This window comes from Hesperophylax consimilis, chromosome 24 (assembly GCF_061612785.1).
Source record: "Hesperophylax consimilis isolate HC1 chromosome 24, BYU_Hcon_1.0, whole genome shotgun sequence".
Classification (NCBI taxonomy): domain Eukaryota; kingdom Metazoa; phylum Arthropoda; class Insecta; order Trichoptera; family Limnephilidae; genus Hesperophylax; species Hesperophylax consimilis.
Genome location: NC_142859.1, coordinates 9,806,234 through 9,820,979, shown reverse-complemented (window position 1 = coordinate 9,820,979; position 14,746 = coordinate 9,806,234). Strand labels below are relative to the sequence as shown.

At 33.6% G+C, this 14,746-nt stretch overlaps 1 protein-coding gene across 1 annotated transcript in view; it reads right to left on the bottom strand.

Moving 5' to 3' along the window:
• RYBP (ring and YY1 binding protein) overlaps nt 1-14,324 on the bottom strand; it is a 28,212-nt gene extending 13,888 nt beyond the window's left edge. Inside the window, exon 1 of the mRNA XM_089646559.1 lies at nt 14,030-14,324. Within this exon, the coding sequence (XP_089502685.1) occupies nt 14,030-14,165 (136 nt within the window). The 5' untranslated portion in view covers nt 14,166-14,324. The remainder of the gene's footprint in view (nt 1-14,029) is intronic.
• Between the last annotated feature and the right edge of the window lie 422 nt (nt 14,325-14,746).

The following is a 14,746-nucleotide window of genomic DNA, read 5'->3' as shown; positions in this document are numbered from 1 at the left end:
CAAAATGATAATTCATCACATCTTTAAAAAGTTATATAAAGTCATGGAAAGTGATGAAACAAAAACTTTATTAACTGGGTTAAGTAGGTTAGCTTAGGTTTAAAAAAAAATTTCATCGTTTCTAATGACTTTATATCACTTTTTAAAGGTGTGTTAAATTGTTACTGTGTGAGTTATCATGGAACCTAAAAAAATATATTGAAAATTGGTTTGATTGTATTGAACCTTCCTACCCAGGGACAGGAGTCGACAACTCTACCAGCCTCGCTGAATACAGATAGGATAGGTCCGACATTTATTTTGTTCATTAACTGCTGTAATGTCATCCGATTTCAGAGAAATGCGTATAATATGTCCGCGTGTGTGTGTGTGTGATTTTCACTTCAAAGATTTCCATTCATTCATACCCGAAAACAAAAGTTTCAAACAGACGTATTTAAAAATACAAACCTGCATTATGATTTTATCACACTTTAAAATACTCAGTAGATTTCAATGCTGTTGTTGAGAAGGAAAAATCTGTTTTTTCGGACATGTTTTTTCTTATTGAACAAAGAAGCTCTGAATGTTTATTTATTTATTATTCAATAACGCCCTATCAGGCTTTTACAGAGGAAATTGACAATTTATGTATGTATGTGTAACATAATGCATGTATAGGTAATAGCATAACTATATACAAAAAAAATAAAAATCAAATGCTAATACTAAGATCAAATCCAAATAATGACACCTAATGTTGTAAATAAAGCAAAATATAAAGTAAGCATGTACATTGTTCTCGTACATTCGTGTATGCATATAATGATTCATGTTTGTTGCAAACCAGTAAGACTGAAAACAGGAATATAATTTACTCGTAACGTAAATAAAAAATAAATATATATATTGTATAATACGTATACTGATATGTATTATAAAACAAATGTTTAAAAAAAGATGAACATAATGTCTGTTGCATCTATAGAAAAAAACTAGTAATGGCAAAATACCAACGCCGTAATTAATATCGAATTTAAATAATAGTACTTGGTAATGGTAAAGTAAATCAAGTATGACCGTATATGCATACAGTCATTAATATGCATCTAAAAAAAATAACAAATAAAGCATGTGAGTTAAGGCGATGCCATACGTAGTAATGCAAAATCATATGTTTTTGGTTTGAAAATTTGGTCGCCTAGAAATGTTTCAGATGCTTTAATTAAATACTGCGAGTAGAATACATCTTGGCCTTTGAAATAATCGAGTGTTTTTTAGATAAGTCTTTTTATAAGCCCAGAAAAAAATTATGTATAAGGCATATGAAAACTGCTTTAAAGTTCAAAATCTCCTACTTACGAACCCATTTTCGGTTATGATTTTATCGTATAATGTGGCAAATTAAGTTATTTATAAAATGATCGGAAAAAATTTAAATATTTATGCTTGAACATTAACAAAATAAAATAAAAGGCACTTTTTGGCCGTGTTTTTTTCTTGCATAAATCAAAACAGGCGGATGGTGTTAGGCGGGAATTTAAACTTTATCGCCATCTGCGTAAGGGTTGTTATTGATAGCGGCTCAATTAAAAATATTACACGACGTAGTGCATTGCCTTAAACGTAGAAAGGTATAGAGACAAGTTTTTTTTTTGCTGAAAAGTTATGAAACAAATTCCCACCCGGCATCAAACAAATCAAATCAATTAAAAACTACATTAATTTCACCAAATCTTGGCTTAAGGAATTATCAGAAAAATAACTGACTAGTATTTAAAAAAAAACAACCTTAAGCCCCCGCAAACCCAATTTCTACGGATTTATAACAAGTTTCTCGTTTTCTAAGTTTTTAAAAAGTAATTTTTAAAGATAATATCTGTACATTTGTTATGCTGAAACGTTAATTATATGAAATTCCCTCGATAGAAAAAATCGCAAAGTAAGCTCCGAAAATTATTTAAAACACGTTTTGTTCTTTTATTTAATATGTTATAGGCATGAACAAAATTCATTGTATGTTTTAACCAGAGATGTGCAAAATGGGTAGGTACCCAAAACCATTTGAAATGCAAAATGGAAATGGGTCAAAACTTTTCCATTTGAAAATGTAAAATGCAAAATGGTTTTTAGAAAAGCATTTCAAATGCAAAATGCAAAATACCTATTTTCAAAATGCATTGAAAATGCAAAACGGTTTCTCAGGTCAAACAATCAAAATAATTACATATAGAATTTTTAAACAATTTTGTCATTTAATAATGGACATCATTGTAGAACAAACATATTACATGATGGTAAATCCAAAAACACCATGACTACGGATTATGAAACCACAAAAAATTTGCGCGGGACTAATGTTGCCAACGTAAAAACATGGAAACTGCTATCTAACATTTAATATTACAGCGTCATGGGCCCATGTTCAGTATTTGAATCAGTATTTTTTGTAATGGTATCACTCAATTGCCAGGGCTCCTACCAGGGAGCAACTTGACAAATGTAAATTATCTCTCATAGCGAGGTTGAGGACCAACTGATATTTGGGGCTTATGAAAAAAAGATGAGTGGAGATAGTAGGAAGAATGTTTCAAAAAGCATTTAAAATGGAAAATGCATTGAGAAAAGCATTTAAAATGCAAAATGGTTTTTAGAAAAAAAATTTTAATAACATCAATATCATTAAGCAACTCTACTTTGCCTACGTACGAAGTCATCTGGAGTTTGCATCAATTGTTTGGTCTCCATTCTATAAAATCCACATAAACAAAATCGAAGCAATTCAAAACAAATTCCTAAAATATCTCTGTTACAGGTCATTTGTAAGATTTAATAATTATGCAGAGGCAGCTTCGTACTTTAAAATTGATTCATTAAGTGTACGAAGGCATCATGCAGATGCTCTATTCCTATATAAATTAATTAATAATAATATTCAATGCCCAGAGTTGCTAAATAATATTAAATTTAATGTGCCTGCACGTTTAACACGGTCTTCTATCCTGTTTAAAATCGATCAAAGCAAAACGAACTGTAGACAAAATTCTTGCCTGAACAGAATATGTAATAATTACAATAACATATTATTCAATATCGACATCTTCAATTGCGAATTTACTAAATATAAAATGACCTTACAAGAGTATTTCACTGATGTTTCTTGAATTGATGTTTCTGATGTTTATATTTCTAGTATTTATATTTATATATTTATAATCCTGTTATGGTATGATTTATATGCACAACATTGTCTTCTTATGGTTATGGTTATGATATGATTTATATGCACAATATTGTTTGTATTCTTATGGTTACCAATGTATCGATAATCTTTTATTTTATATAAATTTTAGTTTTTTTTTCCCCTTTATTTTTGTTATTTTTGTTGTAGTATTTTGTTCTATTATTTTATACAATTCTTTTATTTTATATAATTATAACTTCACATTTCTCATAAATTTAATTATTTCTTCTAATGCTGTCTTACGTAAAGTCACAAGGAGGAAATCCGTAATTGGTTTTATTTTGGCTATTTTACTTATGTACAATCTGTAAAAATGTAAACTGTTGATTTCCCAAAAATGAACAAATAAAAATAAAAAATAAAAATAAAATAAAAGCATTTAAAATGCAAAATGGAAAATACCCATTTTGAATTTTGCATTTCCATTTGAAATGGATTTATTTGAAATAAAGCACATCTCTGGTTTTAACGCAACTAAAACATTGAGAGATTTTTGCTCTATTTCAAACGAGTCGTGTTTTATTAAATATTTTCACCATTTTCGCTTAATTATTATCGTTTTTTAAATATTAATGCGCTCCCTCTAACACTCGTATTCACATATCTCTCTTTTAAACCATCTTTGGACGCTTACTACGGGGCCTTAAGCCCGTACCTTAAAGTTGAACCAAAGAAGTCGTTGAAAACCTTCTATCCAAAACCTAGTTGGCACGAGATCTCCTATTAATGAGGACTAAGAAAATATTCTATTTTTATATTTATGTCTTACAATGACAACGTGAAATATGAAAACTATTAAAAAGGTGCTTCTTGACGGCGGACACTACAAGGCTGTCTGATATTTGGAGGAAGAGCAACAAATCAATTATCCTCATAATCTATCATCATCTTATTAAAATTATATAAATGGTAATTTACACATCAAAAATAATTTAAAAATAGCTTAAGTGGAAAAGACGTTGCGAGATGAAAACGTTGCTTTCAGTCTAATTGATGACTGTTGGCTTAGCCTAATAGACAAACAGAACAATGCAAAAATATTTGTGTGCTTTATGAATTTAAATAATCACTAAATAGTATAAAATAAAGTCGCTATCCGCGGCTTATGTTACAGCAAAGTCCGCGATGGTCTGTGGCTAACTCCTAAGGAAAACCCCTAGCAACGCCGGGGTATATTTTATAATAAGCCATATTCTAAAACTTCCGGTAATTGTTTGGTTACGGTCTCCTTATTGTACCTTTTTAAAGTGTCTGCTCAGAAAATTCTCATTTCTGAGCACAAACTGCCTCCTGTTTTATATTATGTTTTAGTTTTAATATTCTTATTTTGTCCTGTCCTGCTGTTATTGTTATTCTAAGTGTTGTCATCACTTTGTATAAACAGTGTATTTAGTGTTATAATATTAGATCTGTATTGGGTAAGGCATACTGTAGGAATAATTTTAAGAACCACTAATACTGAATTACCATTTTTTTAAGTTTGTTATACGGGTAGTTAAGCGCACTTGAAGTGAAATGGCACTAAACTGCGCTATATAAATGCCATGTTATTATTATAATTATTATTATTACACGTCAGCTAGTTTATAATAAATAAAACTAAAAATAAGTGCATATTGCAAACTGCCTATTCGTATCAAATGGGGTTGCCTATCTATTGACCCCAGCCTAGTTCATTTGGTATCTGTTGTGAGTTGTGACTAACTATAATGATTCACAGTTTGCAAATTAGTCGCGCAGGGCAGCTGCTAGCAATCGCGGCTGTGGAAGTATCTAGCGAAATGGGTAACATTAATGAAGCTAAATAAGCGGTCAAGTGGAGCGACAGACAAGAATCTAATGGACAGATATTGTCATCGTCACTGCTAACTAGTCACTGGTCCCTAGTCTGCTGTTCCTAGTCGCCAGTCACCGTTCCACTTCGCCACCACTACACCTACTACAGGCACCTCCATAGTGTCTACGGAATCGCGACAAATATTAAAAAGGTAATGGCTATTCCAAAACTGAAAATGACATTAGAGTAAACCACTCTAGACATCTGGGTGATTTTTTAAATACAGTCCACAAGCATAAAGATGAGGAAATCAACTAACATGAAGATTAGGAAATCAACAAACATGAAGATGAGGAAACCCACTTATAGTAATCAAACATGAAGATGAGGAAACCCACTAATAGTAATCAAACATGAAGACGAGTCAATCAAAAATACAGCCAACAAACGTGAAGATGAGGAAATCAGCAAATACAGCAACAAACATGAAGACGAGGAAATCAAAAATACAGTCGGGTAACACGAAAATAAGGAAATCAACAAACACAGTCAACAATCATAAAGACAAAGAAAACCAACAAACATGAAGATAAGCAAATCAACCGACACAGTCAACTCACATGAATATGATGTCTATACATGAATATTGGGAAATCATATAAATTATTATCATAAAATTTCATTCAATGGCATAATTGAATTTATTGTTGTAAAAATGCAAGCAACTATTTACTACCGAAGGACTGATCTCGTGAGTTCCATATCAACGATCACGAATGTAGAATAAAATTAATAGAGCCAATAAAGAGAGCCATAAACTGGTTTCTGCCAACAACAAACAAATAACAAACAGTGCATTCAATTGCGTTTCTGTTGCACACCGCTCACACAGCGGACAATGGCAAATAATAATACTGCAAGTAAACTACACACTGCATACTATACTGCACTGTATGCAGTGTGAGATAATTGCTGTTTCAATACGATAAGAAATTCTGTCTGAATTTAATTACCATAATTTAAGTTACATAATGCACTACGCATAGACCCCACCACTGTCGAGATATTCTCAAGTGGGATCCATACCGATTTTAAAGAAAAGTGATTTCACCAGTTTCCGTGGATACTTAGGTGGTTTGACCCATGGAATTTGCTAGTAGCTCACCATACTTGCCTCGATTTTATTGTATTTTGGACCTTAAAAAATGCTCATGGCATACTAAAACAGATTTTATTCGCTTGGCAAGGAAATAAAATGTATCTTTATTATTCTAGCTTGTCGTTGCGTTGATTTTTTATGTGTGAAAAAGCGCGTTGCAAACATCAAATAATCATATTTTTCGTGATCAAAAATTATAGTACTATATTAGTTATTTACAGGAAAGTCTCATATGATTTTTTTTTACTGTGAAGAACGCTATACGAAAAAAAAAACATTTCTTTGAATATAAGTAGCTATTCTGGGTAAAATATAGAGGGTAGATATATACGATTTTGGTATAAAAAAACACGTAAGTTATTACGAAAATAGTGTCAGCCGGCGCATTACCGGCCGCTCGGCATTCTAGATGGCACCGGAGTATCTAAGTGAATCGTAGAAGAAATCAGAGACGCCCGAGGGTAACATGGTAAGATATAATTAGTCAAATTTACTTGAGTCCGGTCATGTCATGAGTCGGAATAGCAGAAGAGTATCTTGACGATGTCATGTCAAGAGTCGGAATAACAGAAGAGTATGCAGACGATGTTATGTCAAGAGTCGGAATAACAGAAGAGTATCTTGACGATGTCATGTCAAGAGTCGGAATAACAGAAGAGTATGCAGACGATGTTATGTCAAGAGTCGGAATAACAGAAGAGTATCTTGACGATGTCATGTCAAGAGTCGGAATAACAGAAGAGTATCTTGACGATGTCATGTCAAGAGTCGGAATAACAGAAGAGTATGCAGACGATGTTATGTCAAGAGTCGGAATAACAGAAGAGTATCTTGACGATGTCATGTCAAGAGTCGGAATAACAGAAGAGTATGTAGACGATGTTATGTCAAGAGTCGGAATAACATAAAAGTATGTAGACGATGTTATGTCAACAGCCGTAATAACAGAAGAGTATGTAGACAGTGTCATGTCAAGAGTCGGAGTAACAGAAGAGTATCTTGACCAAGGAGGTGATCTCTGACAAAAGCGGCGCTATATAAATTATCCAAGAATAAATAAATAAATAAATGTCTTGTCAATAGTCGGAATAACAGAAGAGTATCTTAACGACGTCTCATCAAGAGTCGGAATAACATAAGAGTATGTAGACGATGTTATGTCAACAGCCGGAAAAACAGAAGAGTATCTATACGATGTTATGTCAAGATCCGGAATAACAGAATACAGTTGTTAGGCGGTCCGTCCTCTCTACCTACCCCTGCGGGTAAATGGCGTATTTTGTACATTAACCCCACACAGGAGACCCAAAGGAAAACAATTTCCCTCAAGGTCATCTTTGGGGATGTTGTGCGGTGGGTTTTTTTAAGGGAAGGATCACATCCGGCCTCTCCCGATCCGACCCGCCACGCAACTGGTGGGAAGACGTATCACAATGGCATCCGTCATCAAGAACATGGACAAACCTTAACCCATGAACCAGGGCACCAAACGGGCTGAGTGACCAAACGTAGTCAACAAACCACTTGGGGTGTCCTATGGCAGAGGTAATGGAGTGTTAGTTATCCAATGAATAGTTCCTGGAGCGGCGGTACCCAAAGCCTTAAATTTGCATGATGGTAAGGTTAGGTTAGCCTATTTACATTAAACCATTCGACACTTAGGCCTCAGACAGGTCAATGAAATTGATTATCTGTTCTAATAATAATAATATCGATAAATGTTTTATAATCTTCCTTTACTGTACCAAATAGAGAAATGATACCCTCACTGGGATCTACCATGCTGAGGATTTCATTTACATATTATTCAAATTTAGTATTTTGGATACTATAAAAACTAATTGTAAACATACTTGGTGTTTTTTAGTGTTGTTGAGTGGTGTCGGTTTCAGTCTGTATTTATGTCAATATAATATACTATAAAATATTATTTTGTATTTCTGAGCACCCTATGTTCTGTATCCAGCTTTTTATTTGAGGTTAAAATGTTATACAATATTATGTAAGTTTTGAATGAGAGTGGTTTTTTTTTGTAGAGTTTAGTAGCATAGTTTACGATTTTTTTTTAATACACGCGTTATTTACTATTTCTCGCGTTTTGAATTTATTTATTTATTCAAGGTTAGAGTGAATTTTTTCGAAAATGTTTTATCAATTTCGCCCGAAGTAAGGTAAAATTGATCTTACTTCGGGTAGAGTCTGACACAAGTCTGTCGGTTTAACTGTTCAGGCATAACCAACACAGCTGAAACTATGTTGTTTAGTTACTTATAGACCGCGAGGCATGTGGTTACATGGTCAATATTGTTGTTATTGGAAATTGTACCGTCAAGCATACCAAAACAAACATTACCTACCTACTGAATAAATTTCACCGATAATAATATTAAAATAACAATTCACTAAAGGTGTTACTAAAAAACGTGGTGAAAATTTTATTCAATTGATAATCGACCATGTGTGCGATAACCTTACTAATTGAGACGTAAAATAGAAACTGACATGAAATAGTTAATAAAAAGATACATTAGATGTATATCTACATTGCTTATTCAGTCAAAGGGGGCAGTTTATCTTCTGTATAAGCTTCAAATAATAACAATAAAAATTTCTCATCGAATTTCGATGAGAAATCAACCTTCGAAAATCATCCATCGGAAAAACGACGCGCGCGCAAAACAACTATCAGCAAAAAATTGACACCAGCCGAAATGACGACTTCTGCAGCATAGACATACTGACATACAGCCATACAGCCTGACATACTGACTGAGGAAAGGTAGCTGTACACGGTCCTGCCTGCAGAAGCCGGTACTACGAAAACTAAACTACCGCAACGTCAATTCGGTTTCTTTTGCGTACCCTCTCGTGTATCGCATAAAATATATTTTGATATTTTCGAACTCCGCTTGGTGTCATGTCTACTTAGGGCATCCCCGACTAGTTCAATTCACACTTGCACGTAATTCAATCCGCTCTAAAAGTTAAAATCATCAAATCAGTTCATTTGATCATTCTACATTCTACTCTTCGCCCTTGCATTATTTTCGGATAGGTACCTATTCTTCATTCGTTTTACCACACATACGCCACAAGGATATCATATTTATCGCATGCAGTCTACTTTAGTCCTTCTTCTGCCAGACATAACCCACCAGGTTTACATCAGAACTCCACCATGGACTACTAGCTTCAACCGAATTGAAAATATTTTGCTAGCGACTACTGCATTAAGCCCTCCAATAATTCAATTTCCTGTGTTCACCCCTCTGTCAAAATCGTTATCAGCTTTCCGGTCTCTAGGGAACTAGATTATTTGATGATATCAACATTTGATTCATAGCTAATAATATTACGTAGGTAGGTATTACATGTAAGTCGAAAGAAGGTTCTAGAATTAACTAACTCCGATGGCGTCATAGTTTCTTGGAATTCGCAGAGAGAATTGGAGAAACTTAAATAGTGGTATTACAACGTGTCCTGAAATTCGCCGCCAACCTTTCAAGGGGTAATAGGCAAGCTCACGACTTATTAGAATATCTAAATATGACCTCAGTAAAAAGTCGCTAGTTTTCGAGATATTCGGACTTTTACGAATTTAGTGAAAATCTACACTAGTCAGTTTTTTTAATGCCACAACTACATTTTTTAATATTTTACACTTCTAATTTCTGTCACGCAATCCTGAATAATGCTGCTATTGATCACAGTCAAAAAATAAAGTAGATGCGCTTTACGTTTGGAAAACAAAACATTTTTGCCATAATCATAAATTAAAAGAAAAAACATCTAATTTTGTTTCATACCGTAAAAAAATATAACACACTGACCTGGCATGTTATTGCAAAAAAAAGATCGTTTTATGTTGTGTTTAAAATTATTTAAGATTTACATGTTGTATTTTCTAATAAAATATATTTCAATTTTACTCACAAAGGAGAAATATTTTGAAATAATTATTTAATCAAAGAACTGTTTTTTTTTTTTTTTTGTAATATTTTTTACTTTTCAAAGTTGGGTTGATTTCTTGTTGTGTTGAGTTACCCAGTTACCCCACAGATTTATAGTTATTAGTTTCGGACTGCAACCTGCAGGCTGAAGATTGCCCTGATGATAGCCAATATCCGATAGGAGAGGGAACCAAGAATAAGGTCATTTATTATACTTATAGCCAGTGGTACAAGATACGCTAGTAAACCAGAAGAAAGTTACGGGAGCGCTAAACATCAATAGATCAGTCAATCATTCTGATCAGGAACGCAAGTCTTGTAGTTTACAGTGAAATTCACGAATAAGGTCACAATCCTGAGCAATGAGGAAATCGTCAAAACTCACACCTTTTTTCTCATTAGCAACTATTGTAAAGCAAGAGGCACAGCGCTAGTCGATTGCAATAAACCAAACGTTACGAAACAAAGTAGGTTGATAAGATTCTACAGGTAGGATGGTGGGATGTTTTACTTTAACGCTGTTTGGATAAGTAGAATGAATGCGTGAAGAAATAGTACCGAGAAAGATGCAACTTGCAGGTGGAAATGGAAGCATCAAAAGATGTGCAACTTGCAGCAACGGAAAACAGGTTCAAGAAGATAATTATTATGGTGCAATATTTTTTTTATGAAGACACATTCCCAGGTTACGAATAACCCGGCATTATTTTATCCCCCCACTGCAGTCATTATAAGTGGTAAATGTTGTTGTTGTGAAATAATATGTGAATTGAACCCGAGACGCCTGGGTGGGGAACCCTAAGCCTTAGACCCATCTTCGACCACTCAACTAACAACCCGTGAAACAGCAATTCGTAACACGAACCTCTCTAAATTCACAATACGTTATTTAGACATAACAGATGACATTATTTTACTGATTTTTTTCACATTACCTGATTTGCTTTCAGCAGTTTGAATTGAATAGCATCACATCCTTTTATTTTTATTATTGATTTCATGTTGAAATGTAAACCTACTAAACAGTTTTTGTAGCAAGTAGGTAGATGTACTTTCATATTGTCGTGTATTTTTTTTTGGTCTTAAATTTTGAATGTCGTTATTTTATTGGTCAATCAATGGATACAAATATTCCCAACACTGTCAAATATATATATTTTTTTAAATAATAATGTTTTCGCATATCGTCCATATCGCATATGAATATTACGCATATTCAACATACACAAAATAACACTAACAGACCAGTTAGACAAGCGTACAAAGAAAACATAAAAACTCCGACAGTAAATTCAAGCTTTGGACAAAGACACTACCAATACCATGCTATAAAAGCTTTCAACAGTGTAAAACTTGAAATTAAAATTGAGAAAAATAAAAATAAGTTCACACACAAAATTACAAAATGGATTAAAGAACAAAAAAGACAATATTACCAAAATTTCATAGCATAAAATAAAAATAAAACCTACACGTAACACACAAAACCAATATAAACACACATCACTCACAAACACACAAGATTATTTTCATTGTATTATTTTTTAATTTTAAATGAAGATATTATTATGTATTTCGTATTTTTAATTTTAAATGTATTATTTTCTTTTTAAATGTATTATTTTCTTTTTAAATGTATTATTTTCTCTTTAAATAATATGTAGATTACATTTTCATATTATAAAATGAAAGCCTCAGCACGGGCAAGCCACCCAGTGAGGCCTACATTACTGGAAAACATAAATTGTAAAAAATAATGTACCAAATAAATAAATAAAAATAATAATGCATAAATACTATAACGCGAATAAATAAATTTAAAAAAATTGCAAATCCAGATTGAATGTTTTAATGTTGAGGAATCTAGCAAAATGTAGGTCAATGCAGTTGTAAATAGAGATGTTTGATAGTTGTGTATTGTCACTCGGATTCCGATTACCGGAGACCGATTTGAATCGGTTCTTTATCCAAATATTTTGGAACGGCTCCTTAAAATAAAATAAAAACCACCTTGGGGTGGGGCTTTCTATAGAATTTCTGAAAACAAAAGAAAATTCCCATCGTGAGGAGGTCAGGGGGTAAAATATTACAGATTTCCCAGAGAACTAATACCGACTGTTCCAGTGACAGCAAAGGGACCGGTTTCAAGTAACCTTGACAATCGATCATCTGTATTTGAAAATTGATTATTGATTATAAATATGAAATATTAAATTAAACAAATCTAATGCGGTCGTTATGATAGATTATAAGCTATTAAGAGAGAGATAGAAACAATACAGACGATTCAAGTGACAGCAAAGGAACCGGTTCCAAGTAACCGTGACAGGATAACTAATCTATTCGAATCATGATTATTGATTGGTTCCATGATAACCAATGACAATTCAACATACCAAAGTGATATAAAGTCATTGAAAGCGATGAAAAAAAACTAACCAATTTAACCTAGTTTTTGATCACTTTTGATGACTTTATGAATGGTCATTGTGTTGAGTTATCCGGTTACCGGAACCATGACACCAATGGAAGAATACTGTGAGGTTATTCAGACCTAGAGTGGAAGTTTCAGAGTGGAAGATACTACCAGTATCGCCCTGGTGTAAGACCACCATTCAGAATTGAAACGTTGCTCCAAATGGCTTTAGCCGTGTTTAGTGACTAGATCTGAATAGCCAGGTACTTCCCCACCTTCCTCTTTCCCTTCCCCACTTACCTTCAGCCTCACAACATCCCCCAATTGGGGATGCCATAGTCTCACTGGCTCCAGACGGGAGCAGTTGGGACTCTTGTGAGGTTATTCAGACCTAGCCAATAAACATCTAAAATAATGCATATCAAAATTAAATACTGATCTCTGGATGAAACTGGGAGTATCTGGAACGATACACTACAATTATGTTGTCAATTCGAGGGCTGTGGAGAGCCAAGGAGTTTATCACTCCGCAACGGAGGTCATCAATTCAATTCCTACAGCGACCTCAACGAACTAAGTAACAAAATCAATATCACTTTATCTTTCATGCATGCATCGAATGAAATATATAATAAAACACGTAAACAAATAATTATCTACTGTGTGATAAGTTATATACAGACGTCAGGGTGAATATACGAGGAAAGATCACCCTTAAGTTCAACGTCTGGTAACCTCTAACCTCCCGTCAGAGTTTATTATCGTAACCGCTAACCGAGGTTTTGATATAAACCTCCGTCAACAAACGGTGTACGTGCAATAACACACAGTTATACAATTGCATACAATGTTGTTTGAATGAACAGTCGTAAAATATTTTGTACGAAGTAGTGGGTTTTATTAAAGAATCTTATTTGAATTCGTATTGATATTATTATTACCTAAATCATATTAGTATATATTATTGTCATTAATATTTACACATTTCATTGTCAACTTCACATAACGATAGATGGTGTTTGTAAGGGAGTCATTTACATCAGAAATACAAAATGAATACTACCTATCTATAACCTAAATCGATTAAAATATTTGTGGAATTTTCACTTTCTCGAAATCCGATAAGACCTAATAATATGTGGCGTTGGGAGAAGCAATATTCCAATAATACAATATCACAAATACAAACAAAATATCGGTTTTACATACAATATGCACTGCTTGAAAATTTGCACAATATAAATTTCTCCCAAAAGGTCACTAACCTAATAAATGGTCGCTATCATACATAATGCATGCGATTATAAGACTTTACACCTTTATTACATATATACGCGAAGGATTGTAATACATTTTAGAGGTCGTTGATTAATAACAATAGTTTTAAGTCATAAATTCAGAGGTTCTTGTGAAAACATTCAGGCTATGTGTTTTGACAACAAACCTAACCTAAAATTATTGGGGAACGTTTTGGATTATGGGACTAAAATGAATGATAATTTACCTTTTCTGACATCACACATGAGACATTTAAAAGCTTCTGCTGTATTCCTATAAGTACAAACACTGCAATCCCAAAAATTATCCTCTAAAACTTTGGATTGTCGTTTCGCACGACGGATGGCATTTTTCTTGTCCATTTTGTCGATATCGCCGTTTGGCCACTTACTGAACGCACAGTGATAACTCGAAAGCGCACATTTAACCGTCGAGTTTATGTCATCGTGATATGTAGATTTTCACTTTACATTACGTAGAAATGTAAAATCAACTCCGGCACAGAACTGAGAGAAACGACAGCGCCATGACAGTTGATATGTCAGAGGGAATAGTAGGAATCTGCCTTACCGACGTTACCGACCCAAGCGCTGCATACAAATTTTATTCTTCAGTAGGTCTGATAGGTACCTAGGTACCTATCCAATACTGTGTAATTCGAATCGAAAAGAGTTTCAAATTATTTTATCTTTATTCTTATGTAGAATATCATCCCTAAAAAAAATTCGAAAGAATTTTAACAATAAGTATTTGAGAATATTTTACATTAATATTGTTGCAGAATTCCGCGCTACATCCCTTCTAACGATGACAATGACGATAGTGAACCTCCGATACGAGAGGGCTAAAAGCCCAGCTACACTACTCGCGAAGTTGACCGAATACGATAGTGTGGGCACGAACTTCACTTCGCTTCGGGCAACTTCGCTTCGCTTCGCCCGAC